The 26632-nt window shown below is 38.3% G+C and overlaps 1 protein-coding gene across 3 annotated transcripts in view; it reads left to right on the top strand.

The window, feature by feature from the left end:
- ALK (ALK receptor tyrosine kinase) overlaps positions 1 to 26632 on the top strand; it is a 257968-nt gene that overhangs the window by 149773 nt on the left and 81563 nt on the right. For all 3 annotated transcript variants that reach the window (XM_015856919.3, XM_015856918.3, XM_015856920.3), the window contains exon 5: positions 13839 to 13966. In XM_015856919.3, coding sequence (XP_015712405.2) covers positions 13839 to 13966 — 128 coding nt within the window. The remainder of the gene's footprint in view (positions 1 to 13838; positions 13967 to 26632) is intronic.

Genomic DNA, 26632 nt, shown 5'->3' with positions numbered 1-26632 from the left:
TGCTTTACCAGTCTCCTTCTTATTGATGTTTCAGCTGCCCTGGCTCTGTCTGTGTGTTTCTGTTGACACTTTGCCTTCATTGCTGGCACATAACATAACCTAGAGTCATCCTTTTCTTCAAGATAAGTTTAAAAATGAAGGATTACTGAACTCTCCAGTAAATTTTGTAGTTCTTATAATCTAAAGTATTTATGTTGAAATTGAGCAGATTTTTTAGTAGAATTTAGAGAGCTGAACCTATGGTCTGATGTCCAAGCATAGTTTGTCCTCAGAGAGTAAAAAACCTGTTGGTAAGTGAGATTTGGCAGTTCTGTTGTATTCATTTTGTTTTTAAAAAGCTGTGTTATTCAACCTTGCAGTCTGGTCACCATCACTAACAGAATTTAGCCTTTCAAGCAAATACATTAAAAGTGTGCAGAAAAGGCTCTGACCCTGTTGCACTGCTAAAGTCAAACAGCTTTTGATCACCAGCAGCTTATGGCTGACTTAAAACATATGACTTAAGTTTAGGAACAGAAGGTGGGGAACAATCACTAGCAGGAGCTGGGGCGTTAGTTAGTCTATGGCATTCTGGTCTTCCACTGTAATGGGATTGGTTTTTTCACCCACTTCAGGTGATCTAAAGCTCAGTAGTCTCACCCAGCTCTACAGATTTCTTTATTTTAAGAGTCTATATCCTGTGCCCCTAATCTGCTATCTTCACCTTTTCTCCATTCTTTTTCCTTTTTCTTCATACTGTCCCTACCTCCTGTTTCCCAGAATAAGTGATGATGTTGAAATTCGCTATTATGATTCCCTTTGACGTAGCAGTGTCTGTTTAGAGGTGATTTCTGATCCATGCCTGTAAGTTTCAGTTGTGTTATTTCTGATGTTATCAAATACATCTGTGAAGGTTATTCGTAGAGATATCTAAGCCAAAAGCAAATGATGGACAATGGAGTTTTCCTGTGGGCTATAATTTGTGCGGCTTAGTTTTCCACTCTAGCAAAATATCACTCTACCCTCTTTTTTCAATTTTTTTTTTTATTATTATTTTAGTGAAATGCTGTAGAAATTTTCTCATTCCTTTTAAGGAATGCTAAGTACTGTGCGTTGTTTCTTACTCTTAACTCGTGACTGCACCCTGACGTCCCAGAGCTAGAGGAAAGGAATTAAATAGGAGGCCAAGGCAGAAGAATTTTACACAAGAAGTCAGTCCATGCTGAGCTTGAGCTATTTAAATTCACTGCTTTTGTTTGTCTGGTGCTAGGCTATTGTTTTCACCAAGTGTTCAAAGAACACCCATTTTCTCACTGTGTTTTAGTTACACATCAGTACCACGATGTGAATGTTGTTGTAGGCTTAGCTACCTCTGGTGTATCATGAAGCACCATCACTCAGCACACAGCTAGGGCTCTTATGTGTCATATGTTCTTGCAGGCTCTGACTCTTTCCGTAGATCTCCAGCTCTCCCACAGTCTTCTCCGTATCTTCTTGCTTGTGTTGGCTCTTTGACAGATGAAATTCTGGCCTACATATGATCCACCCTTGCAGTGCCCTGTTCACACAGATGTATAAATTTTTCTGTTTTGAATGTTACCCTTTGCAAACACAAAACAACAAGAAAAAATAAACTGTTCTCCTCCTCCTCTCGTTTCTATTCACGGAGAAGAGAGACTGGGAAACAAAGTACAAAATAAAACATGCACAGGCCAGATGTATAAAGGGCAAAGGCTGTTGGATACTTAGTATTGCACACTTAAGAATAAAATGGTTCTGTCACTCTGAAATAAATTTAAAGGGGAGCAATGTTCAAAATATTCAATTGAAGTTTCAGGAATAACTTGTTGCTTTTCTGGCTCTTTTCATTTTCAAGGCCTACATCAAGAGAAGCAAAGCTTACTTCAGTAAGTCATTGATAATGTGCATTTTCTTATTTGTGTATCCTGTTACAGTGCAAATGAGGCTCATAGCACTGAAGATCTGAGCATATAGCAGGAAGAGAAAAATAGACACGGTGGCTTCTATTGAGCCTAAAGTGTCGTTGATCATTGGATCAACACAATAGTGTCAGCAAGTCAGCATGCTTTGTTAAAGAAAACAGCAGTGAAGACCTATCTTTAGCCAATGAAGCATCTATTACATGTGCAGAATGATTGAGGTAGAAAGGCATATCAGGGAACTACCTAGTCCAACACCCCTGCTCCAAGCAGAGTACTTCTCCAGGTTAAGCAATCCTATGTCTGGCAACCTGGTCTCACGTGTCACATGTTCCAGCTTGTTACGCATATATTACACAAGCTATTCCTATAACTTAGCAACTTGTCTGGAAGCTGTTTCTCCTCCTGTTACTGGAGGACTGATGAATGTTTCTTCTACTGGTAGGAGTTACGTCTGAATTACAAGAAGGATGGAGGCTGTGTTCAGGGCTTCTAGCAAAGACGGCCTGCCCTCTCTTCTAGAAAGTAATGCAGTTCACAGAGGTTGCCAAATCTACAGCTTTGCCCACAGGCTGCAGTTTCTGTGAGCCTTTAGCAGTGTCTTTTGTGATGTGCTCCTGTGTTGCATCTCTGATTCTCCACCTTCATATCAACCAAACATCATTCAGCATTGCATGTTGAGGACTGCAACGTGTTCCCCGGCATCTCATTTTCAAGTTCTGGGCACAGCATGCTGTAGTGCTCTGTTAAAATTCTGATAGAACTCAGTCCAGATGTAACTACATTATGTTGGTGCTTCGTTATGGTGGGGGAAATAGACCTGATTTTTTAGTTGGCATTTAGTAAAAATCAGTTTGGTTTATTTGTCCATTTTTACTGTATGTGGTTGAACAGAAATTCCCACAAGGAGGAAGGAATCTCTTGTGTGTGTCTTTGAGCCAACACTATTAATTTCTGTATAACGGTTGCTGTTTGAGAAATGAATGTCCAACTAACAGGCGTTTTAAGGCAAATTCTTGTTCACATTAGCAGGCATGAAACATAATATGTAGATTCAACATTTCTTTTTTCTTTTGCAAAGGAGTGATGATTTACAAGGAGCATTCTGGATCCACCAAGTGCTTCAGGATTGAAACTTGTGTCTTTAAAAGAAGGAGAGGAGAAGAGAATATGTTAGGGTTTTATTTCCTAGTGAAGTAAAATTGAAAACCAGATAAGCAGCAGGGTGGGAGTGCCACAGGAGTTTGTTCACATTTGCAAAGCAAAAACAAAAATGTGGAAGGCTGAAACAGAAAATGATCAACTGCAACCAAAGCATTTGCTGCCTGTTTGCTCTGAACATAATGTGCAATTGGCCTTGGTCTTTTAATTATAATCCATAAAGATGGCTCTGTTCCCCACCCTTCCTTGAGCTTCCCAGAGTACCAAGTGCTCAGGGCCTGGGCTGCTAATGCTCTAATTGAAACAGCTGCTCTGCTCTCTGAGTACTTTATTCATTCACCTTCCGAAATGTTGATGGATCTGTGGCACGTTCTGTGCCTTTACTTAGATGTGAATCTCAAACGTGGGCACTTACTAGATACTGCTAATGCGGAGAATTTCTTATGGCTTTTAGTGCACTGTTGTAATCTTGGCTTTTAATGGTAGAAGGAAAAGGGAAGGGGTAGGGAAATGGCTTCTCTTACATTCTAAAACTATTTGGACTAAATTCATTTTTTCCTACATGATCAGGCATCTTAATTCTCAGTTATTCTCAATGACTTCAACTTCAAGTGAATATAAAATATTACTAGACCAAAAGGTCATTATTCTTATATTCTATACTGATTTTTGTTCTGAGCTCTTTTCTGCATACAGAGAAAAATCTTTGTGAATTGTGCTGTAATTGAGCAGAGCATTAGGAGGGGTCCATGGGAATTCATTAAGGCTCCAGTCTTATAGTTGTTCTTCAGCCATTTCTCTTTGCCTTCCTAATGCAGCTAAACTGCTGTTATAGGTTTTGTTGAAGCCTGGAGACTTGAAACCAACGGAAGGTTTCAAGTATACAAGTAGTATAGTTTCCCAGCATATCTTCCTTTAACTGTTGCATTTCTTTATCTTTGTGTTTGGCTCATTTTTGAATTGCTGTCCAGGAAAGAAGAGTTTCTCTCGTGTCAGATGAATGCACTTAATTGGTCGAAAGTCATCCTTGTGTGAGCTAATGACAAAGCTGGGAGTAACATGGATGTACTGGGTAGTGCTGTGGTTTAGATGCAATTACTGACTAAAATACAATTGCTTGAATACTCTGATGGGATTTTTGCCTAATAGCCAGGGTTCAGTATGTCCTGAGACAGTTTACCCATACAAAAAGGGTTGTTTAGAAGCTTCTGAACTCTTAATTACCCAGAAGCTGGTTCACCCAGGAACAACTTGGAAATGCATAAAACCTTTGAGCTAGTTAAAGGTGAGAGCCACTGTGGTCTAAAAGGTTAGTTTTTATTCAGCAGTATTGATTGCTCATGTCAGATACAGAGACTAAGAGCTTTGTGGTTATGTTTGTTAAGGAAAATTAGAGGTCATTGGGAGATGCTGAGAATCAATAGATCTAAATTTTGGTGAAAGAGGCAAAATCTTACTCTGAAGCAAGTACTCAGACAGAACATGTGGGAGTTTTGCAGAACAAAAGGGCTGAAAAATTTATCATGTCTTCCAGGTCAGCCTGCAGCTTTCAGGTTATGGTTCTGTTCTGTTCAGGAGAGGAGGAATAGCAAGGGAACAGTCCTAGGGGGTAGTGCATGGAGAAATCCTCTTGATGTGAAGTGAAACAAATGATTAATGTCAAGTAACCCTAGTATTGGTGTTTCTTCCCAGTTTATTTTACCTGTTGGTGAGATGACAGTATATCAGCTGCATGGATGCTTTGCATGTCTTCAGCCTTTGCTGTCTGAAGTGCACAAAGGTTGTTGCACCTTCGTATAGTAAATCTCATCCGTGTTCAGAATTAATATATGAAAAATAGGGCTTAAGTCAGACCTAGAAATGACACCTAGGTTAATCTGGCCTTTTTCTGTTGGGCTGGATCTTTTTAACTTAGCCCAGCCTTACAATATCCTCAGCTACCAAATATATAGTTTTATAAACAACCAACAGCATTGGAAGGACTTGCTGTATTTTGAGAATCCTTAACAAGACCTGTTTTTGTTATTGTCAGACACTAAAGACAGACATGACCTTCATGCTCCTTTGAAATCACTTAAAACACCTTCAGTTTCTCTGGTCATTTTAATCCAAGGAAGAAAGCTTCTTGGTTTAGGTACCTTTTGTTTGACAGTGAGAAGCCTGTAAGTTATGCTAAAACATCTCGTGGAGTCTGTCTCCTAGGCATGTTTCTTGTCAAGAGTTCTTATTTATGCCAAGAGGAAGTGTACGTGCCAAAAGTTGAGACTTAACAGGCAAATGTGTGCCATGCTAAATAAAACATCCCTGTGCTCCAACTTCTGGGAAGCTGATATCCCAGAGAGAGACTTAAACATGTATTTCTAGGCAGTGGCAGATGTGGAAAGCTACTCTTGGCTTCCCTTTGGGGCATTCTTCACAGCCTCTTAGGATTCTGTTTCTTGGAATTGTCCAGTACTAAAAGGGAGATTCGATCTATGGGGCAGAACAAGCTGAGTGTGTGTGGCAAAAGCTTGTTTTGTCCTTAGTTTCTTATATTTGAACCTATACAGCAAATAGTAATCTCACATACATTCCAAATCCGGTAATGTAGTGAGCACATTGTTATCAATTAGGATAGTAGTGTAGTGGTTGCAGCAGTGCTGAATGGAAGCTGTGCATTTCTCTCACTTCAAAATTGAAATTTCAGCGTTTAAGTAGTACAGTCTAGTCAGCCTCTGATGTACCATTTGCTCTGATAAGCAGATTCCATTTCTATGAATACAGTGATAAAGTAATTGTTTTATTTGCTCTTTTTTTTTTTTAATTAAGATTTTTCCCCATTAAAATTTCACTCATACAATTCAGAGAACCCCTCTCCTGCCCAGTAACATAACTGCTGTAATACCTTCTATATATGCAATAATAGCTGTGACTTTTCTGTGCTCCACTCCTCATCTTTTTCGATTCAGGTCCTTCTTAATGAGTCATTTCTTTGGAAAGTCTCTTTGAAGGAGGTAAATTAAGTTGAAAAAGGAGGCTGTTTATCCAGAAGTCCACCTTCCTTCTTCACTCCTGCAATTTCCTCTCATGCTACCCTTCATGTTGCCTGTTTATAAGCTGTCTGTATTGCATAGATTTATGTGATGTTTATTTTCCAGTCTTTGTTTGTGGAAATGTCTGATATATTTCCTTTTTTGCCTTATTTTCTTTTTTTCCTTATTATTATTATTATTATTATTATTATTATTATTATTATTATTATTATTATTATTATTATTATTATTATTATTATTATTATTATTATTATCTTAAGTTTTCTGTGGGTTTTAGGAGCCTCTTACAGAAAGCTGGGTACTGTCTTGCTGTGGGTGAGAATGCCTGGAGTAGACACTCAATAAACCTTTCTGAACTTTCTGAATTTTATCATCCAAGAGTTCTTTCTTGATCTTTCTTTGGGTGTACTGATACTTAAGTTTGAAGTCCAGGCTATTAAAGCTTGTAGATAACTGCAGCATATCTCTAAAGGATACAGAGTTGAGCACGGCTGTTCTCTCAAGTAGAAACTTTCCTTTCATCCACTCTTTTGGCCTTTGAACCTAACGTTTTCCAAGTGTTAATTCCAGTTTGCAGATGTTGAACAGCCACACTATCTGTACTTTCCTTTAGTTGCGTTATGAAAAGTCATTGCTGAGAGCAGAGGAAAGGATTCCTATTTAATTGGTCTCCTACATGCAGCTATTGAGAACTCAGTTATTTCAGAATACCTTAGTGCTGTACTCTTCTCTTTGAAGAGACCTCCTGTCTTCCTGAAGCAGTAGCCACATTTGGCTGTAATTAACATCAATAATGTTTCACTTTTACTATTTAAATTTAAAAAAGGAACTACTTTTTGGTATACCTAAAATGAAAAATTGCAATGATGTACATTGGGTTGAAAGAATGGAATTTCCCTATGATCCTCAAAGACAATTAAATTACTCTCTGAAGCATGGGATTTAATTACTGTCACTAGAAGCAGCATGATGCAGTGGATTAGAACGTGGGAATAAGTATCATAAATTTTTATCTCTGATCTTCATTCTGCCATCTATTTATTGAGTGACTGAGTGAGTCATATAGCCTTTCTATGCCTTCTTTTCATCCACCTGAAAAATGAAGTGTTTGATTTCTTTGCAAAGGAGCTGTGGGATCTGTGTAAGAATTTAAATTTGTAATATGGTTATAAGGTAATATGGTTAAAAGGCTATATGAAAGCTAAGTCTAGCCTTCTGTAAGGAAAAAAGCAAAACTTAAGTGTGTTTACATGTCAGAACGCCACTTGACTCTGCTGGAAAGAAGCTGGTCCTCTGCTGAGCAGCCTAATCTCGTTGCCCTTCTTTACATCCCCCTGAGTTTCTGTGCTGTTTCTTTCAGGGCCTCTGTATTCAACGCTGTTAAAAGAATCTCATTTGTAAACACACAAATTAGATTGAATTATGAGGCTGGCTGCAGTTCTGAACAGATACTTACCTGATTCAGTTTATTGCAGCATTCATATATAAGTTTTTAAAGAGAAGGAAATTTGCTTTAACCAGGTTAGTAAAAACAACAAAAAAAAAAATCCCCTTTGAAACACTGACCTTTCCACAAGGCAGAAAAGAGGTTAAGAAAACACTAATATTTTAATTCTATAACAGTTAACTGGATAACATAATTTTTCATAGCTTTTCTATCAAAAATAAAAATCTATTTAAAAAAAAAAATCTATGTGCAGTCATTGTATTGTGGTCTTGTAGCGTGCTCTAAGTACAGGACAAGTTCCTAATAATAATGAAACTCTAATAGCTTGCTTGCAAACTTTCAGTGTTACCTAAGTATGACTTAAAGGTATCTCGTGTGGGTTACTCGTCTCACTGAAACCTAAAGCATCTTTTGCCCCGATATCTCTAAAAGGTCTGGTTGTACAAAGGGACCCAGCAGTGCAATCCTAAAAGGGTAGAGTTGACTTCCTCCCCAGTATGAGGGAGGCTGTATCATTGCATTTTGGAGCCAGAATCATCTTGTTCTGGTAAGGTAATTATGTGTTTGTCTGACCCATCAGCAAGACCTAGAAGAACTACATAGTATTTTCTTGTATGGAAGTCACTAGTTTTATACATCAAAACCCATGTGTGTATTTTTTCTTTGAGACATTGAAAGGAATAGAAAATGATTGCAATTAATTCCATCTTTTTTCACGGCAAAACTTTTGTTAATACAACTTCAAAATGCAGTTTGAGGGAACAACTGAAAAGCATTATGGAAACCGGTAGAATGGGGCTATTAAAGGTCTGATCCAGAGGTACTAATAGAAGTTTTAACTGCATATAACCTATCCCTAACCATTCCTTATTTCATATGCATGAGGCCATAGCAAGGGGCAGGTAGACAATTGTCATTAAATCAATAGAGGAAATCGCATACCATTTTTCTTCCTCTTAAGCAGAGTGCCCTGAGATAAGACGACTTTGCATTGTAGACTTTCTGCATTGCACATCGAGAGTTTTCTCCTTTAATGCTAAATGTCTTGTATTACTATACACTGACTTAATTTGTTGTCGTATTAGGAACTAGATCCTTTTTAAGATTAAGTATATCATCATCCATCAAATTCTGACTCTGTTGTCTTTTAAGTAATTTTAGGATCTGTAAACTGAAGTTGATTTAAAATTGATCATTAAAAGCAATTACAGAGCGGTGTGTTGTATCGTTTGGACTAAACAACAACAACAACAAACTATAGTTAGTGTTATTTTTTTTTCTCTGTCTCGGAATTATAATGGCATCTTCTGAAAAAAAAAATAAAAAAAAATCCTGTTTTCTGCAGCCTAAAAAATCTAGTCTGGTTCTTTGTTTATGCAGTACCCATTTGTTCCTATGGGGCAAGTAAGTCTGGAGTAGCGTGAAGGCAAGGTTAGTGCCTGCTGTAAACTTGTTTATAATTATGCAGTGGCATGTAGAAGGGAGCAAGTTATGTTCTTTCATCAATTCATTTGGTAAAGGGGGAAAAATCTATTTCGGATTCCTAGGAACATATACACATATATGTTTATATATATATGTGTGTGTGTGTCTATATATATATATATGTGTGTGTATATATATATATATATATATATATATATTTCATTTAATCCTGTCCTTAACAAGGTTTCATTCTCAAAAGGCAGCTTTCAATATTTCACTTCCTTTATCATGCCACGTGTGAATTTTGCCTTGAAATACATATGGGTAACTACAACTTCAACTACATATGAAATGGAGGGGAGCGTAACCAGCAAACAGAATTATGAACTGAAGGTCAGAGGTAACACTAAGAAGAAGGTGAGGTCAGTGAGAAACAGTTCATGTTCTTCAGGACTGCTGTGGTCTGTTTGATCACATAACTCTTTCAGGGCTGTGGAAGTTCTATGTTTCCAGCATACCTTCACTTTCCAGAGTGTGAATGAGTCCATAGATGGATACTTGGAAATTCAGATCTTGTACTGTGGTTAGTTTCTGACAGCAGCATTTTGTGGTTTGGGGAACAACAATACAGCCTTATAAGAGAAACAATGAGTTTAGTCCAGACTTCCTTTAAGCAACAAATTCTCTCTATTTAATATATAAGTCTGAGCTTGTCCAAAATCTAAAAATACATGGTTCTGCGATTCTGAGCTATTCTGTCACTGAAGACAAAGCTGCTGTATGTTTGCCTACATCTGTGCTAATTCCAGATTTTAGATATCTGAGCCAACTTCTTTCTTGCCATAACTTCAGTGAAAGTTTTGTTGGGTGGCTTTCACCTGTTGAAACAAGACTGAGAGGTGTCTAATCAATTCATTATGGTCTGTTGCTTTACAGCCTAAAACACTGCATTAAGATGTTAAACTGTGGTCTTGTTGAACTATTGCTTGTGGTAGAGAGATCTTCATGGCTGTTATGGCTGATGCTGTGGTAAAAACAGGCTTTGCTGTTGAAGGCTATGTGGAGATTATAACTATATGCACTACAACTGATGCACTTGTCCTCGCAGTTGTCAGCTTCCCAGTCCAATTCATCATTCTGTATACTGCTTGGAGGTTATGCAGAGGCTAACAGGAACGATCTGTTATCTGCTATAGCTTTCTTTTGAGAGTGAGGTTTCACAGAATCACAGGATAATTAAGGCTGGAAGGTACCTCTGGAGTTGACTTGTCCAACTTTGCTGCTCAATGCAGGGTCAGAAAGAAGGGGTTACCCAGAGCCATATCCAGTCAGGTTTTGAATATGTCCAAGGACAGAGACTCTAACATTTCTGAGCACCCTCTTCAATTGCTAAATTACCCTTAGATTAAGCAATATTTTTCTTGTCTTTAAATGGGACCTCTTGAATTCCAATCTGTGCACATCGCCTGTTGTCCTTTCATTAGATATCACTGTCTGCCTCTCTTGAATTGATACCCTTCCACAACATAAAAGCACTGACAAAATCCTCTGTGAGCTTTCCCTTCCACAAGCTAACCAATCCCAGTTTTCTCAGCCTCCCCTCATACATCAGATGTACCAGCACCTTAATAATCTCTGTGGCTGTTTGCAGGACTCACTTTGGTAAGCTCATGTTTTTCTTGTGTTGCAAAGTACTTTTGGTGAAAAGGCATAGCTAATGGTTGTGTTGAAAAACTGGTTTGTAGCTGAGATTCTTCTTTATCAAATAGTGTTATTATGTTCTTTCTATCTGTTGTACTTTCCATGGAAATAAATAGGAGATGTTGCTTTCAGAGTGACCTACATAGATCTTGCTGCTGTCAGAAAGCCTGTATTAAAAGATCTTCAAGTGACCGCGTTTCTGTTACATTCAGGGTGTTGTATGGAAAGATGTGGAGATCAGAGTCTCCATTGTGTCATGAAACAACAGCAGAATTGATTCTTATCTTCATTTGACCAGGGGTCTCTGTATACTCTGATCCAGTAGCTGTTTCAGTGTCCCTAATAAATCTACCAGTTAGTGTCATGTTCAGGTCATTTATTTTTGTGTCCATGAAGAAACGGTCTAATACTTGGGAATTCATTTCACGTGAATCTTTGAGTCTTAGGCAGTCTATTGTAGAAATTGGTTTGAATATATTTTTTTATGAATCTGGACTTAAGTGAATCTGCCTCTTCCAGCCTTGTGTTGCAGTGAAATAAAATACCTGCTTGGCAACAGCTCTGGGAGTTAATAAAGTTTCCGTGGTAAACTATGAGAAGCCTGAGAATTTCAAACTAAAGTTATTGCGCCAGTAACTCAGAAAAGCAATTCCTAAAACTCCTGGCACATTTATCCAGAGGGTTAGTGGTAGCACAGAAATGGAAATCATTGTTGAGAGCCACTGCGTACTTGGAATTAAAATCCATCAGTCTTCTGAAACTGAGGAGAACAATTTTTGTGACATATAGATGCTTCTGTAGTTCATAACAAAAATTAGATCTATGGCTGTTTTCTATCCTATTTGTAGGGAAATTCATACCCTTAATCCTTGTAATATACCTAACTTGTGATGACATCAAAAGAAATAATGCATTCATAGAGAAGCTAGGCATTTAAGCCACATTCAGTGCTTCATTTTATTTAATTTCAGTAAAAATTGAGTTATCTATTTGGATGAGGGGAATTGAAAAGGAGAGGATGCTAAGCATCACCTTCTGAAGCTGGAACTTCAGGCATAGGAGTCAGAAGAATGTGGAAGATGAAAGATTCGTAAAACTTAGCAGTCTTGATGTTGGGATTGGAAGGGAGTGGAGAAAGAAATATGGTAAACCACAGGGAGAAAGGAAATCAGATTTTCTCAGATAAGAACTGAACAGTTAGCTATTGTCAGAACTTCTTTGCAGCCCTTGCTTAGGGCTTTTATTTAGGTCCATACATACCTGTTGGCACCTTCCTTGCCTGATGGGAATTTTGTTTTATTGGACAGGGTGTAGTGACACTGCTGTGTTTCTGCTGAGGAAAAAAAATGTGTCTACTACTGCTGGGACAAAGAAAAGTCTCCTATCTACTAGTGGGATAAGGTTAAAGATTTTGTATTGATCCTTGCTTGTAGCAGGCACAAATAGCTGTTGGTGCAAATGGTGCAGTGAGGGAAGCACAGGGAGAGACACACACATGAACATGCATAACCCAGTACGTACTGGGATGATAGGAGGTACTTGATAAGGAAACATTTATGTTTCAAGAGGATGGTGTGAAAGAGCAGTAAAAAATTTGTTGTTCTGACCAATTATGTTAACAAAAAACAGTATTCCTCAAAAAGGACTCAATACTGAGTCCTTGAAATCAACTGAAAGAAATATAGTAAGTTTTCCTTCTCATCTTAAAATTTGCAGCTGAAGCAATAAAAGATGTTTTGTAGTAGGCTTTATAATTACCTGTTGTCTTGTTTATCTCCATTTCCAGTATGCTGAAAAGAATGGGGTTTTTTTTTTGCTTGGTGCTGCTTTTTTTGTATAACAAAAAAGAAAAATGAAGAAGTAGATTAGTAATGACCTGAATGGATTCGCAGAGAGTTTCTCATCTCTGTGTTTATGGTGAGTGACCAGGCAGCAAGCAAAACAGCGTGAAATGGATGATGGTCATTCTGTAGCTGCTGAAGCTTCCTGTTGGAAGGCATCCCTTCACAAATGGTGTCATTAAGTGTTTTTACTGGCAGCCTATGCACAGTTTAAAATGAATAAATAAATAAATAAGTGGACCAGAGAGCATTACCACTGTTATTTTATTCCTAGAAATTGTCAAATTTCAGGTTGGAAGGGTTGTCAGGTTGGATGGGACACAAGGATTGAGCCCAAATCCTGGCTCCACATGGCAACACCCAAACCCTATGGCTGAGAGCGCTGCCCCAATGCTCCCTGAGCTCTGCCATTGGCTCTGCTGGCTGTGACCTTTGACTGCAATATCTTTCAGGTGTTTTTCAGTAACTCCTAGAATAATCTTCTCTATAGCATTGCCAGGCACTGAAGTGAGACTTGCAGGCAGATAAGTGCTACAGCACATTCAGGAAAAGGCAGATACTTATATTTTTACTACCTGGATATAGACATGTCTTGCTGGACACCAGTGTAATCAGATGTTAAATCAGAGGTGATGTGTCAGAACTGGTAACTGAGCATCTGGGTGCAGTTCTTATGCTAGCTGGCAAGATGTCTCAGGTGTAGCAGCTGATTTAGTAGAAAATTAGCTGATTAGAAAAAGCTGATTAGTAGAAAATGGACATTGAAGAAAGCAAGCCCATTCTATCCTCTCACATCTCAGAGAGTAAATTAAGCCAGGAGAAATGGTATGTTTTAGTAGTTGTGCTTCCTGTATGTTACATGAACCAGCAGTGCAGTGCAAGCCTTTGAGACTGACTCATTGCCTTAGTCTGACTGTAACAGCCTTTGCCAGCAAGAAGCAGGAGGAGTGATACTTAGAGGGGGTATGCATGTGTGCTACAGATTTCACAGCTTGCTTTGCAGTGAAAATAAAGCTCCCTTGAAACAGCAGGCTGACATTTGCAAGAAGTCCAGGAGCAAAATGTGACAGAAGAGCCACTATTTAGCTGGGTTTTCCACATTTAGCTTTTTGGAAATCTTGGTGATTAGAAGCTTGGTTTTACAAAATCCTTGGAAGTCTCTGACTGAGAGCACTGTGAGAGGATGGTGGTGGGGCTGTAGTATGAGCGGCTACATGTGGAGCTGCTTCTGTGGAGGCTTTGGCCTTTGTAATGTAGCCTTTCTTATCTCTCTTTTCCTTTGTTGTTTCCTCTTGCTATACGGTGAGAGCAGATGGGTGCTGCTACAAAGAAGAGTTGGACGTATGGAGAAACCATTTCGGATCTCACTGGAGTACATTGCTAATGGGAACAGGAGCATTGCAGCTGTGGATTCCTTTGCAATGAAGAACTGCACAACAGGTAATGTACCTTATTTTATTGTTTCTGTCTTACAACGTTTTTTGTGGTTTTTTGGAGAGGAGGATAATTTCTGGCTGTTAAAGAACCTTCACGGAATTAAAGTTTCTTGTTGGATCAGTCATTTAAACAAAAAGTAGGATACTAGGGAATAATTTTGTTAATGATGTATTAGAAGTTTTTAACCTCTTGAAAGAACCAAGACATTTTTTTTTCCTGTTTTGGAAAGAAATTCTAGAGAAATTCTATTTTGGAAAGCACAGATGAGTGCTCTTCCTTGCTTGCCAAGATGCACATCCTGACAACTTCACTTTATGCAGCAGAAGACAGAACAGATGAGTGGTGCCTAGAAAGATAACTTGCAAGCCATCTTATGGATGTTCCTGGTAATAATTTGAGTCGTTGTGTTGGTTTTTTTTAAACAACTATCATGAATTTGGTTTTTTAAAATGCACGCTTCATTGGAAACGTTCCAAAGGAGATACTGCAGTTGCCCCTAAAATAGCTCAATATAGGGCATGAAATTTAAGTAATGGACAACCTTAATGGGAGTTACCTTTTTAAATACAAGCTTAGTTATCAATTTAAGTATGTGAATTTAGTGCTTTGTGTCAGAAGCACCTGCGTTTTAGTTCTGCCATCATTATGGAGCTTGTGAATCATACTGAAATCTTTAGGTGGTGTGTCAGTGAAGAATGTTATTACTTCTAGTACTTAACACATTACCTTTTGTCATTTTTATTTACTTGGAATACTGCAGAGCTACACGTCCACCTTTTCAGCCTTCTAGATCAGGGAGACTTGTTGGAGAGTCTATGTGATTTTGGTTATTTACATTGCTCTTCACAAAGTCAAGTTGTATTAAGATGTTTATTGCACTGTCCATACATAAAGATGATATCTGGGCTCCAACAGTGAGCGGCTTGGCTTTGTACTGAAAGTGCAAGGCATATTCAGATAGAATGCACCTGCTTTTCTACTTACATACAAAACACATCTTGATATCTCTGTGAGGATGAAAATGAAGCATTTCAACTCTGCAAAACAAAGTAAATAGGAAAGAAATCATTGAAATCCATAGTGTTTGGGAATGTGTTGCAGTGAGTGATGGGAGATGTTCAGCTGCTGTGAAAGTACATAGATTTTTTGCTTGGCAATGCCTGAAGGAGAGCCATCAGCGATGGTTAGGTGAAGGACAGGCACTGTTAGCTGAGTGAAAGGTTGATGTTTTAGTGAGACTTTTGTTAGAAGCTCACACCAATACAGGACACACAATCATAGAATCACAAAATAGTTTAGAAAGATCATCTAGTTTCAAATCCTGCCATGGGCTGGTGTTGTGGTTTAAACCAGCAGGTGGCTAAACACCTCACAGTCATTCACTTGTTTCCCCCACTTCCCAGTGGGGAAGTAGGACACAAGGGTTGAGATAAAACTATTTACTAAGACAGAGAAAAGGAAAAGAATAATTGTTATGACAAATATATATGTGTGTGAATAGATATATATATATATATATATATGAATGTATTTGACAAACGATGTTCAAACAATTGCTCACCACCTACTAACTGAAGCCCAGCTAGCCCTCAGACAGTGGAAATAGAGGGAGAACTCCCACTCCCTACAAAACTTTGCTTCTGCATGATGTCATATGGTATGGAATACCCCTCTGGCCAATCTAAATCAGCTGTCCCAATTCTTTCCCCTCTGAGTTCCTTGCCCTGCCACCCACCCCCAGCCCCTCGCTAGTAAAAGCTGAGAAACTGGAATGGCCTTGACTCTGTACAATACTGCTCAGCAGCAATTTGAAACATCAGTGCACTATCAATATTATTTTTCTACTAAAACAAAACATAACATTATACCAAGCGCTATGAAGAAAAACAAAGCTGTCCCAGCTGAAACAAAGACTAACATTTGGGTTGCAAATATCATCTAATTCCAAATCCCTGCCAAGGACTGAGAAACCTTCCGCTATATCAGGTTGCTCAAAGCCCCTTCCAGTCTGTACTAGAAAATTTCGAGGGATGAGGTGTTTCCAACTTCTCTGGGGAACTTGGTACAGTGTCTCATCAGCTCACAATGAACAATTTCTTCCTAATATCTAAACCTACTTTGTTTTAGTTTGAAACCATTACTCCTTATCCTTGCTGCACTCTCTGTCTTTCCTGTAAATCCACTTTAAGTGCTGGGAGACATATGTAAGGTCTCCTTGGAACCACCTCTTGAGCAAATAAATCCAGCTCTCTCAGCCTGTTTTCATAGGAGGGATGCTCCAGCCCCCAGAGCTGAACTCAGTACTCCAGGTGGATTCTCTCAAGAGCAGAGGGATTGAATTGCTGCCTTAGATCATTTAGATACACTTCTTATGATGCAGCCCAGGATATAACTGACTCTCTGGGCTGCAAGAGCATTTTGACAGCTCATATTCAGCTTTTTGTCTAGCAGTACCCTCCAAATCCTCTGCAGGAGAAGAAGCAGTTCTGAAGATGGCAGAATTCAGTTGTTGAGGTTGTTAAAGTAAATTGTGAGCACAGAAGGACCAAGTGTCCTTTTTTGTCCACTGATTTTTAGCAGTTGGCTATTCTTCTACAGTACAAGCTATACAAATTATACTACAAGGGAATAAACTCACATTATTTTTTCTGTTAGCTGAAGCTGTTAATTGTTATGCGTGCAAGTAAATATGTGGTACTATGCACACATTAGAAAGGAAGTAGTAATGGGCAAGCAAGTTAGCACCTGAGGCTTGGGAAATAGGGAAAGCTACCTGAAAAGATTCATCTACATCTAATTTTTCTTAAGCTGTTTGAGGCCTGTAGGCAGTTTAGGCAATAGGATACCTTAATGCCACTGAAGAGTCTAAAACATACATGATGAATTTGGGAAAGAAACATCTGAGAAACAGAAATAACCCTTCACCCTGACTTTACTAAGCCTTTTAAAGACCTTGTGCACAGTTCAGAAACAAATTAAGGGGCATTTTCTTAGGAAATTAAACTGCTGTTTCCATGGCTGAATATGGATTTGAATCTAAATTAGATGCTAATAGGCATATGAATAAGGTGGAGGTTTGGGGTTAGAGTTTGCTTTAAAACACAGAGAATTCCATTTTGTCAATTCATTTATCAAAGAAAAAATAGGATTTTTGCATCTGAAGTGAAAAAATAGATATATATTTGGAATTAAAGTTAACAAATTAAAATTCTGGTGCTGATCCTGAAGTTTTCTCTAATTCTGAAGTTAAAAATTCAAGATTGAAATCTCATCTAGCTAAAAAAGTATTGATTAGAAATAGATTTCTATCTAATTCCCTGTGCTTCCCTTTCTTTTTCTTTCAACAGATGAGAAAATCAAAGTTATCAGTTACTTGAATATCTTCACATTATCCAGTTCCTATATACAATCAGTCTTGATCAGGTTAGGCTGATAGGAATAATGAAAACCCATGCAAATTGAGAGGTTTTATTTCATTGTTGGTTTAATGCTCAGGGTGAGCAGCAACTGTGTTTGGTGCAACTCTTCCCATTGCTGCACGTCATCATCACTGTTATTCTCATGCACTTGATCAAGTATCTTTCTTTTTTACATAAAGCTTTCCTGGGGCATGGGATTAGATTCTGATTAGGAAGCTCCTATTATCAATAAGAATGCTGCTTGAAATCATACAGGTTTGGGATCAGGACAATTAACAGATAGCATTGCCCATAGTCCTACATCCAGATGACTTTCAATTATTGTCTTAAATGCAGATTGTGTTTGTCAGTGTCTGAAACCCAAACTATTGGTTGTCTCGTTTTTTCTTACAACTTACTATTTAAATAAGCAAAAAATAAAATAAAATGTCAGGGAAGAAATATACCTATTTAATATAAGTTACACATTTGCTCTTTCTACAAGTAAAGTAACTGGTACAGTGGCATTTGATAGTTGACGGTAATTTCTAGTAATAAAAATAGAGCTAATTTCCTAAGTAATGTATCGACTTATTAATGATATTTAATGGGTTTCTTTCTATTTTTTATTGCTGTTGTAAATTAATTGGTTTTCTAACTTATTTCCAAAAGTCTTAATTAAAGTACTTAATAGTAAGCAGAAGTAAATTACAAGACATTGTTTTACTTAGCAGTGTTTGATTTACCAATTCTAAGTAACTTTTTAAGCAAGGAGCATGAAGTTCAAATGCTTTTAAAACATGTTAAAGGTTTAATGATGCTCTGAGGCTGTTAGAGTAGTTATTTTAGACACTCACCACATCCAAGAGAAAGCACTTAGCTTTCAGGTTTTCAAGCTTAGTAGGCAACATAAAAAACATTTATTTTGAAGTGGGGAGAGAATGTGTGTTGTTGATTTCTTAAGTTAATGCTTCTGTCCATTCAGCAATAGCTTTTTCAAGAGATAGTAAAAGTACATAGAAATACACTCATTACCTTCAGAGCCGGTAAGTAGTTCTGTAATGATCCTGTCGCCATAATACTCATGCAAATTTCTGAAAGTTGAAGTGAAGGTTATACTAAAAGCAAAAGCATTGATCCAAAGCAAAGAAATGGTCAAAAGAGAGAGGTTCTGAAGTCCTGAAGGTGATTTTACCTGGAAGAGATAGTGAGCGAAGAGTAAAGATTGCAGGCTTGAAACATGTATGAAGAACTATGGGCAACTGCCAGATAGAATTTTCCATGACTCCTTTTGATAAATAGTATAGCAACAGACTTATGAATTGACTTAGGAAATCAATAAGGATGTTTGGTGTATCTAAAACATTACTAAAACTAATTACACATTTGTGTATTCATACAGCACCTGAATATTTATCATTTTCCCATATATACTTGCTTTCTGCATTTTGTCTTATAAATTAATTGTCAGGGTGTTGTGGTTAGCTGAACTCAGGGAGATACCAGTGAGAATCTTTCCAAAATGAGTTCTTGATGCTTTCTACTGGAATACTACCTAGAAAAGTTAACCTCTTCTAGACCAAAGAAACAGTATCAGAAAATCATCGAGTATGAAGAATACTTTCAGCACCATCTAGTCTACACATTAACCTGAGCTACGACATTCCATTGCTAAACCATATCCCCTTGTCATGACACACAGCTAGTATAGATGTTAATAATGCATATTTTTTCATAGTTCTTAAGTAAAACTCAGTAAAAATGCTTGCAGAAAATGTATGAGGCAACTAAGTTATGAATTATTTGCTTAGTTGTAATTATGGGACCTGTACTTCCCGGAGGAACCAAACATGTAATTTTCTTTGGTTTGGAGTTCCACCACTGGTCAGAATAGTAAACAAAACAATGAGCACAGTCAATATGGGTCCATTGTTATAAAAACTGAAAAGTACACAGTAAAACTTTGTGTTTCATTTCATAAGTAGCTGTCTCTTTTTGAGGCTCAGGACCAACCTGTACCATCTTTATCAATTACAGTGCAATTGAGTGCACCCTCTGCAAGTTTGCTGATGGTACTAAGCTGAGCAATGCAGCTGATATATGAAGGATATATGCAGCTGATGACAAAAGGAGGGGATGTCATCCAAAGTGACCTGAGCAAGCTTGAGAAATGGGCCCATGAGATCCTAATGAGGTTCAGCAAGGCCAAGTGCAGGGTGTTGCACTTTGGGTTGAGCCAATTGCAAATATGTATACAGGCTGGAAGAAGGACTCATTGGAAGCAGCCCTGAGGGGAAGGACGTGGGGGTACTGGTGGACAGAAAACTTCACATGAGGCAGCAATGTGCGCTTGCGAATGGTATCCTGGGCTGCATCAGAAGAGGAGTCACTATGGCATTCTAGTACTTGAAGGGAGCTTATAAGCAGGAAAGAGACCAAACTGTACACGGTCTGATGATAGCAATAGGACACGGGGAATGACTTTAAATTGAAAGAGGGATGATTTAGATTAGATTTTAGAAGGAATTTTTTAACTTGGAGTGGTGAGGCACTGGCACTGGCCCAGAGAAGCTGTGGATTCCTCATCCCTGGAGATGTTCAAGGCCAGGCTGGATGGAGCCCTGGGCAGCCTGAGAGGTGGTCTGTGGCAGCCATGCCCACAGCAGGGAGTTGGAACTGGATGGGATTTAATGTCCCTTCCAGTATGAGCCATTCTATGATTCAGTGGTTCCATAGTACTAATGTAACCTGCTCAGATCATTTTTGTGAAACTGGAGATGTGTCTTTGTTGTTAATGTTGCAGTTAAGGAACTCAACAAGACAGAGAATAGATCCAGAGTAAAATGAAGTCAATGGGAATTAGTCCATGTGTTTGACTTAAGTCCTGAGTATCCCTCATTTTTTAAAGAAATAACAATCAAGCAGATTGGCTGCATTTTCCTCAGAGTGGACTATGCTGTTAATGCATTTTGACTGAGCTTGTTTTCCTTTGGATCTAATCTCACTAAGTAGGCATTTGGAAAAGATATACAAAGATGAAAGTATTTGTCTCCAACTGCATTGGCAACCGCCTTCTTCCCCATTCACCTCTTCCTCTCATAAGGGAGATTATTCTGACTTCAGGCAGTTTACAAAATACACCTCTAGCCTGGTAGCATTTTAATCCTTCAGGGATCTCATGTTGGAGGAATACTGATTTACAGATGAGTATAGTGGCTGTAGTGAAGTTAAATCATTTGAAGTTCATTCTGAAGTTATAATTATTTCACTAATGGGTTTGTGCCCATATAAGTAAAATAGTCTGAAGCAGTTGTTATGGGCCTTACCTTTGGTTTCATTTTTTGTTTTCATCTTTTTGAAATTCAGTGATAGTATCTAGGAATAAAAAATAAAGCAATTTAAGTCTTACTCTGCCTTTTCTAGGAACAATATCAATTATATTAGTAGAGTAGATTCTGGTAGTAATGAATCAGTGATTACATATTTCTGTTGCTGACTGTGAGAACCTACTTATTGTAGAACCACATTTGGACAGTTCTGATTATGTTGATTTGATGTATATAAAACATCAGTTTACCTGCCAAAGAGAGGAAGGTGAACCTGAATATCTAAAGGATTTGATTTTCATAGGTTAGTCATGTCACCATGTTGGCAAATGAGACCCAGGGTTCTGTTGTTTTACTCAGTAATCCCGATTATGTGTTTCTTTCTCCAAGATGAGGAAGAAGGTATTAAGAAATGTTTTAAATGGTGTCATAATGCTCATAAAACAGGTATTTAAAATTTATGTGCTCATATAGGAGGTCAGAAGAATTTGACACAGAAAGACTGAATGTGGATGTTTCTCACACGGCGTTACTGTCTTAACCAGAGCAGACAGGTTCCACTGATTAAGAATGTTAGGTTATTTGTGTTAGGAAACAAAACTGAGAAATCTCAACCTGCAAAATTCTGATCTTTAATTATTCAAGAAGAAGGGCCTGTTCTTATGAGGTACTGGGAGCTGCTTGAGAGACACTGTAAATCCATCATTGCCTCCTGCAAATGTTGGCAGTTGTGGGTACTAAGTACTTTTTAACACCTTGAAAAATTGGCCAATACATTATCTTTTTAATGATGTATATGATTTTTATCCTGACCTTCTCCCTTAATTAAGGCTTATTTCAACAGAGGAGCCATTGATTCAGTGAAGGAAAATGAACTCTGTAATCTGCTTTCCCCAAATTGAACTTTTTTTTTATTACTATTAATTGCTGCCACTTAGTTCTTGTGATGTTTTAATTGCTTGGATTTATTGAAACAATCATAGGATTCTCAGTACTCACCTGAGAAATTAGTACAATTATGATTTCTGGATGAGCCAATGATTTTAAAACAGTGTTACTCCAGATTCAAAGATTTCTGAGAGCCAATCTATTGTGTAAGTAGATTATAGTCTATTTCTCCCTTTCTCCTTCTTTAATAAACTCCTTTATTTTCAAAGGACTGCTAGGTTGTAACAGAGGGCATGCAGAACCCTGATTTTCTTATAGTCAAGGGTAGGTTTGCATAGGGTTTTGTTTTAAATAGATTTATGAAAATTTCTGCCAGCTATAGAATCATGGAATACTTTGGTTGGAAATCCAAATCCTTCTCCTCAGAGCTGCTCTCAGGCCATTCTCTGCCCAGTCTGTATTTGTGCTTGGGATTACCCCAACCCACATGCAGGATCTTGTACTTGGCTTTGTTGAACTTCATGAGTTTGGCATGATCCCACCTCTCAAGCCTATTCAGGTCCCTCTGGATAGCATCCCTTCCCTTTAGCATGTCAACTGCTCCACTCAGCTTGGTGTCGTTTTCAAACTTGCTGAGGTTACACTCCATCCCTGTTGTCCGTGTTGCCTACAAAGATGTAAACAGCACCAATCCCTGAGGAATGTCACTCATCACTGGTCTCCACTTGGACACTGAGCCATTGATCACAACTCTGAGTGTGACTATCCAGCCAATCCCTTATCCAATAAGTGGTCCATCCATCAAATTCGCTTTTCTCCAATTTAGTGATGGAGATGCTATGTGGAAAAATATCAAGTGCTTTGCACTAATCCAGGTAGATGACACCAATTGCTCTTAGTTTACCTGCTGTCATTGTAACTCCATCACAAAAGACCACTAAGTTTGTAAGGCACAATTTGCCCATGGTAAAGCCATCTTCACCATGTCAGCTCATCTGCATTTTCCAAGTGCCTTCAGGAGGATCTGCTCCATGATCTTGCCAGGCACAGAAGCAAGACTGGCTGGCCCGTAGTTTCCTGGATTTCCTAGGAAAGGTTATGGAGCATGCTTGAAGATGGCTACACAACTTCATTTGTGTTAGTGAAGAATTACGGTGTTCTTTGAGAAGAAATGATCATCAGCAGAGAGGTTTAGGAAGTCAGGACAGAAGAGAGAGATGATCAGGTAGGGAGTTGAACTAAGTAAGCAAAAGAATGAGCAAGATGGAAAGAAGCAAGGAAAGAAAAGCTGGTTATAAACCAGTAACTGAAAACAAATGACACACTGATGGGAAGGAAGAACTGATTTAGCTGGTGAAAATGATTAAAGGTTTGACCAGTTCGAAAATGACTGGGAAAGACAATCCAATTAATTAATAGAGCAGTCAGATTTGATCAGTTAGTCAACCAGGCTGAACTAACTAGATAGATAATATGTTAAACAGGGAGAGAGACCAAGTGAGACTGAAGGTGTTTCAGTGAACTGTGAACATTGATTAAATGCAAAAAAAAATTAATCAACATTTTAAATGTTCATATGCAGAGATAAATGCATGGGATGTTCAGGTAGAAGTTAGTTTTTTTCTGTGGCTCACTGGAAGCACTGGTGAACAAAATTGTTTTTGAAAGGTGAAGAACAAGAATGAGAAGATAATGGGACAAGGAGAAAAGATTGTCTGTATATGAGGTACCAGACTGTAGAAGACAAGATCATGTCAGCAACATGTACCTTTTTTTTAAAGGCCTGCATGAGTATAACATGCCAGCGCTGAATTCTAAAGTACCACTGCTCTGTAGTGATGTAGTGCATATAGAATTGAAGAACAGGGTAACTCCTCCACTTTCTGTACTGCAGTGAAATGTTCCTTAGATTTTGGCTCAGGGCACTTCTGCACCTTGGGGTTTGTCTTCTGAAGTATTTGTATTCAGTTTGTTTTCTGTCTGCAAGGTCTCATTACTTATCTGCCCCAGTCTTGTTAAAAAAGCCTACCTGGCTCTTGTCTAGTTCTAAACCTTTCTCTTTTTGCCTCAGGGAGTCCTGCTCGCTTTGTGCAGCTATTCTGTTTCTGCATGGGTTACTTCAAGCAGCATTCTTAGCAAACCAGTTGCTGCACCAAGCCACAGAGAAACTGTTTAATAGTTTGGGACTGTATCTAGTGTGGGAGAGATGTGACCCGTTGGTCTTAGCAGCGACTGATACAGTGAAGAAGGCACTCTGCCTTAGAACAGCTGAAGCTAAAAAGCGCCGTCCTTTTAATTCCAAATCGAATTCATAACATGTAACTAGAAATGCCAGCTGACAAAAAAAAGACCACCAAAAACCCAGATGCAACAGGTGACTTTTCTTTTCTTGTAAATGTAACAATCTAATTGGGGACTGAACTTTTCTGAAGAGGACCACATTCCCTTTCAGCAAAGGAGACTTCTTTATGCTGTATTTGGAAACTCACAACCAGTAGCTGCACATCAGAATCTGGGTCAGTTCATTAAATTCACACGTTGTGATCCTTTGCTTTGAAGTAATGGAAAAAGTTGGAAAAAGAAAGAACTTTCAGAAGCTGCTAAGTGACTTAGGAGCACAAATTAATGGGAACTATGCTCCTTAGTCCCCCAGGAGTTTTCAAAAATCCTATCATTATTGAATTGCACTGAGGCTTGCCTTCCACCTGTGAGGATGAGAAAAGAAAGACTATACGCCATAGAGGCAGTTTTAAGGGGTATCTCTGTAAATGAAGCATACATTGCTTTTATGAATTGAGCCTTTGAAAGCCTTGGTACTAAGGCATATTGATCGAGAGGTCACACACAGATGGCGAGATCTTAAATTACCAGTTAGGCTTTATTACATAAAAGAAATTTGAAGAACACTTCCCCTCCTGCTTAAATAAATGCCAACTGAAGTGCACAAGTTTTGTACCACTGGGAGATTGCAAGCACTTAAATGAGCCAGCTGGATTCTGGGTCTCATTCCAGGCTGAAGTGTATTGTCTATGGGGCATATCTGATGGAGTAGCAGCAAATCTGTAAGCAGAACAAGAGGCTCGGAAATGTTTTCCAGATGTATAAGGAAGTACAGTCTAGTCAGCTCTTACAGAGAGATTTGGCATGTTGTTCCAAAAATGATGCAAGTGTTGGATTATTAATTGGTTATAAATCCAAACAGAGCAACTATTATGATACCTTAAATTTTTGAAGGTAAAAGCAATTGAGCCATTTTTGTGAGATAACAGTTTGTGGCACACTGAGATCTGAGATGTTTTAAGTACCTAAAGCATTTGCTGTATGTAAACTATTTCATGGAGTAAAGAAAGTGAAGTGAGTAACTCTGAAGTTACTTGGGTAGGTCTTCTGTTAGCGAAAGCTGTTAAGAAGATTGCTCAATGGTCATTGTTGGAACTTTGAAAAGGAGAAACCTAAGAGATTTGATAGGGCCAGTGCTGTTTTGGATTTCAGTCTTGTTGTCATTGCTTATTTCTTCACAGCCAACATGAGAGTTTGGTTCATGTTATAGCTGGCATTGTTTTTGTTGGTAAAGGAGACTAGAGCTGATGCTTAGTGTTTGTAGTTATTGTATCCCTTTAAAGTTACATTTATAAAAAATTAGATTGCAAAATACGTTTTGTACCAAGTGTATTTTCTTATAGATTGCAACTAATCAAGACAAATGAGAAATCCAAAGTAATAGTTTCAGTGTTGTGTTAGAAAAATGTTCTACTTCAATACATGTTTAATCTGCTCTTTGCTCGGAGTGCTTTAGTGTGGTCCTCCCCACTTACACTGTCTGTCTTCAGTTCTCCTCTAATTTTATCTTAACAGCATCTCCAACTTGCTCTTCTCCCAAGTGGAATCAAGCAATTTCTCTCATTTGGGCAAGGCTATTCCTTCATTTTTCCCCTCAGTCATAAAACATTCCTTCCAATCTAATCTCATCATGTAACTGTTAGGGCAGTTATTACTCCATCATAAGTGTACATTATAGCATGTAGTCTTCATCTTCTTTGTTGATTTGTAGAATGTCATCTAGTTTGTGGCTTCATGTAGCTCATCATAAATTATAATAAAAGGACTTTTACTTGCTTCTTCTGTTACTAGCAGTTACAGTTATCAGCAATGTCTTAAGAATAATAGCAGCCAGAGCTTCCTTTAGTTCATATTATTTTTCAGCATTTTAAGTAAAGAGTGCTTTCCTTTCCTGTACCAGTAGTGTAATTATCATGTCATGACCAGGCAGGATGCCACCAAATGAAAGTCAGGTTTGCAAATTTACTCTTCTTTCACTGCAACCCTACAGTGATACTGTTCTGCCAATACTACAGAGGAGTTAATTACTATTTTTGATACTCCTATTGCTGTGCCTTCTCAGACCAGTACTCTCAGGTGTCTCCAGCCTGTGTGTTACATTGATTGTAAATACCTTAGCACAAACAGAAAGACAAGTTGCAAGAGATGAGTAAAGATGAGCCCTTTGCAGTGAGACACAGTGAGTGAATAGTAGATAAGTCAACACCTGGGTGGAATCAGGTGGGTGGAAATAGAAGCTATTTTAAATGGCCCTTCCATAGATCTTAGAAGTGAGAGTGATGCAGTGAACAGAATCAGGCCATTAGTAGCAATAACAATAACCAACAATTTACTGGAGCATCTGTAACAAGTCTAAATAGAAGTACTTGGCTGTTGAAACAGGAAAGAGGTGCCTTGCTGTTAGCTTTGACTTTTTAGTTAATGCTAGGCATTGCTTAAGCTGAACTGTGTTGGTGTAATTGAGAGGTGTCGCTGGGGACTCCTCTTTAGAAAATTGCACTTATTTTGGAAGTTACTCAGGCAGAGAGGCTGTTCATGGCAGAGCTTCAGTGTATGTTTGAGTAATCTTGCTGTGCTTGTGTGAGTTTTATACAGTGCCAAGTGTTCTTCAAGAAAGCATAGAAAAAGCAATGAATTTGTCCCCTCAACCTTTGGGGTTGGTTTTTGTTGTTTTGTTTTGTTTTGTTTTTTGATTTGGTCTAAATTTTGTTGATGTT

This window comes from Coturnix japonica, chromosome 3 (genome assembly GCF_054131305.1).
Source record: "Coturnix japonica strain WE chromosome 3, WE-NBRP24, whole genome shotgun sequence".
NCBI classification, from domain to species: domain Eukaryota; kingdom Metazoa; phylum Chordata; class Aves; order Galliformes; family Phasianidae; genus Coturnix; species Coturnix japonica.
Note: the sequence above shows the minus strand (reverse complement) of the source record. Positions and strands in the feature narration are given on the sequence as shown.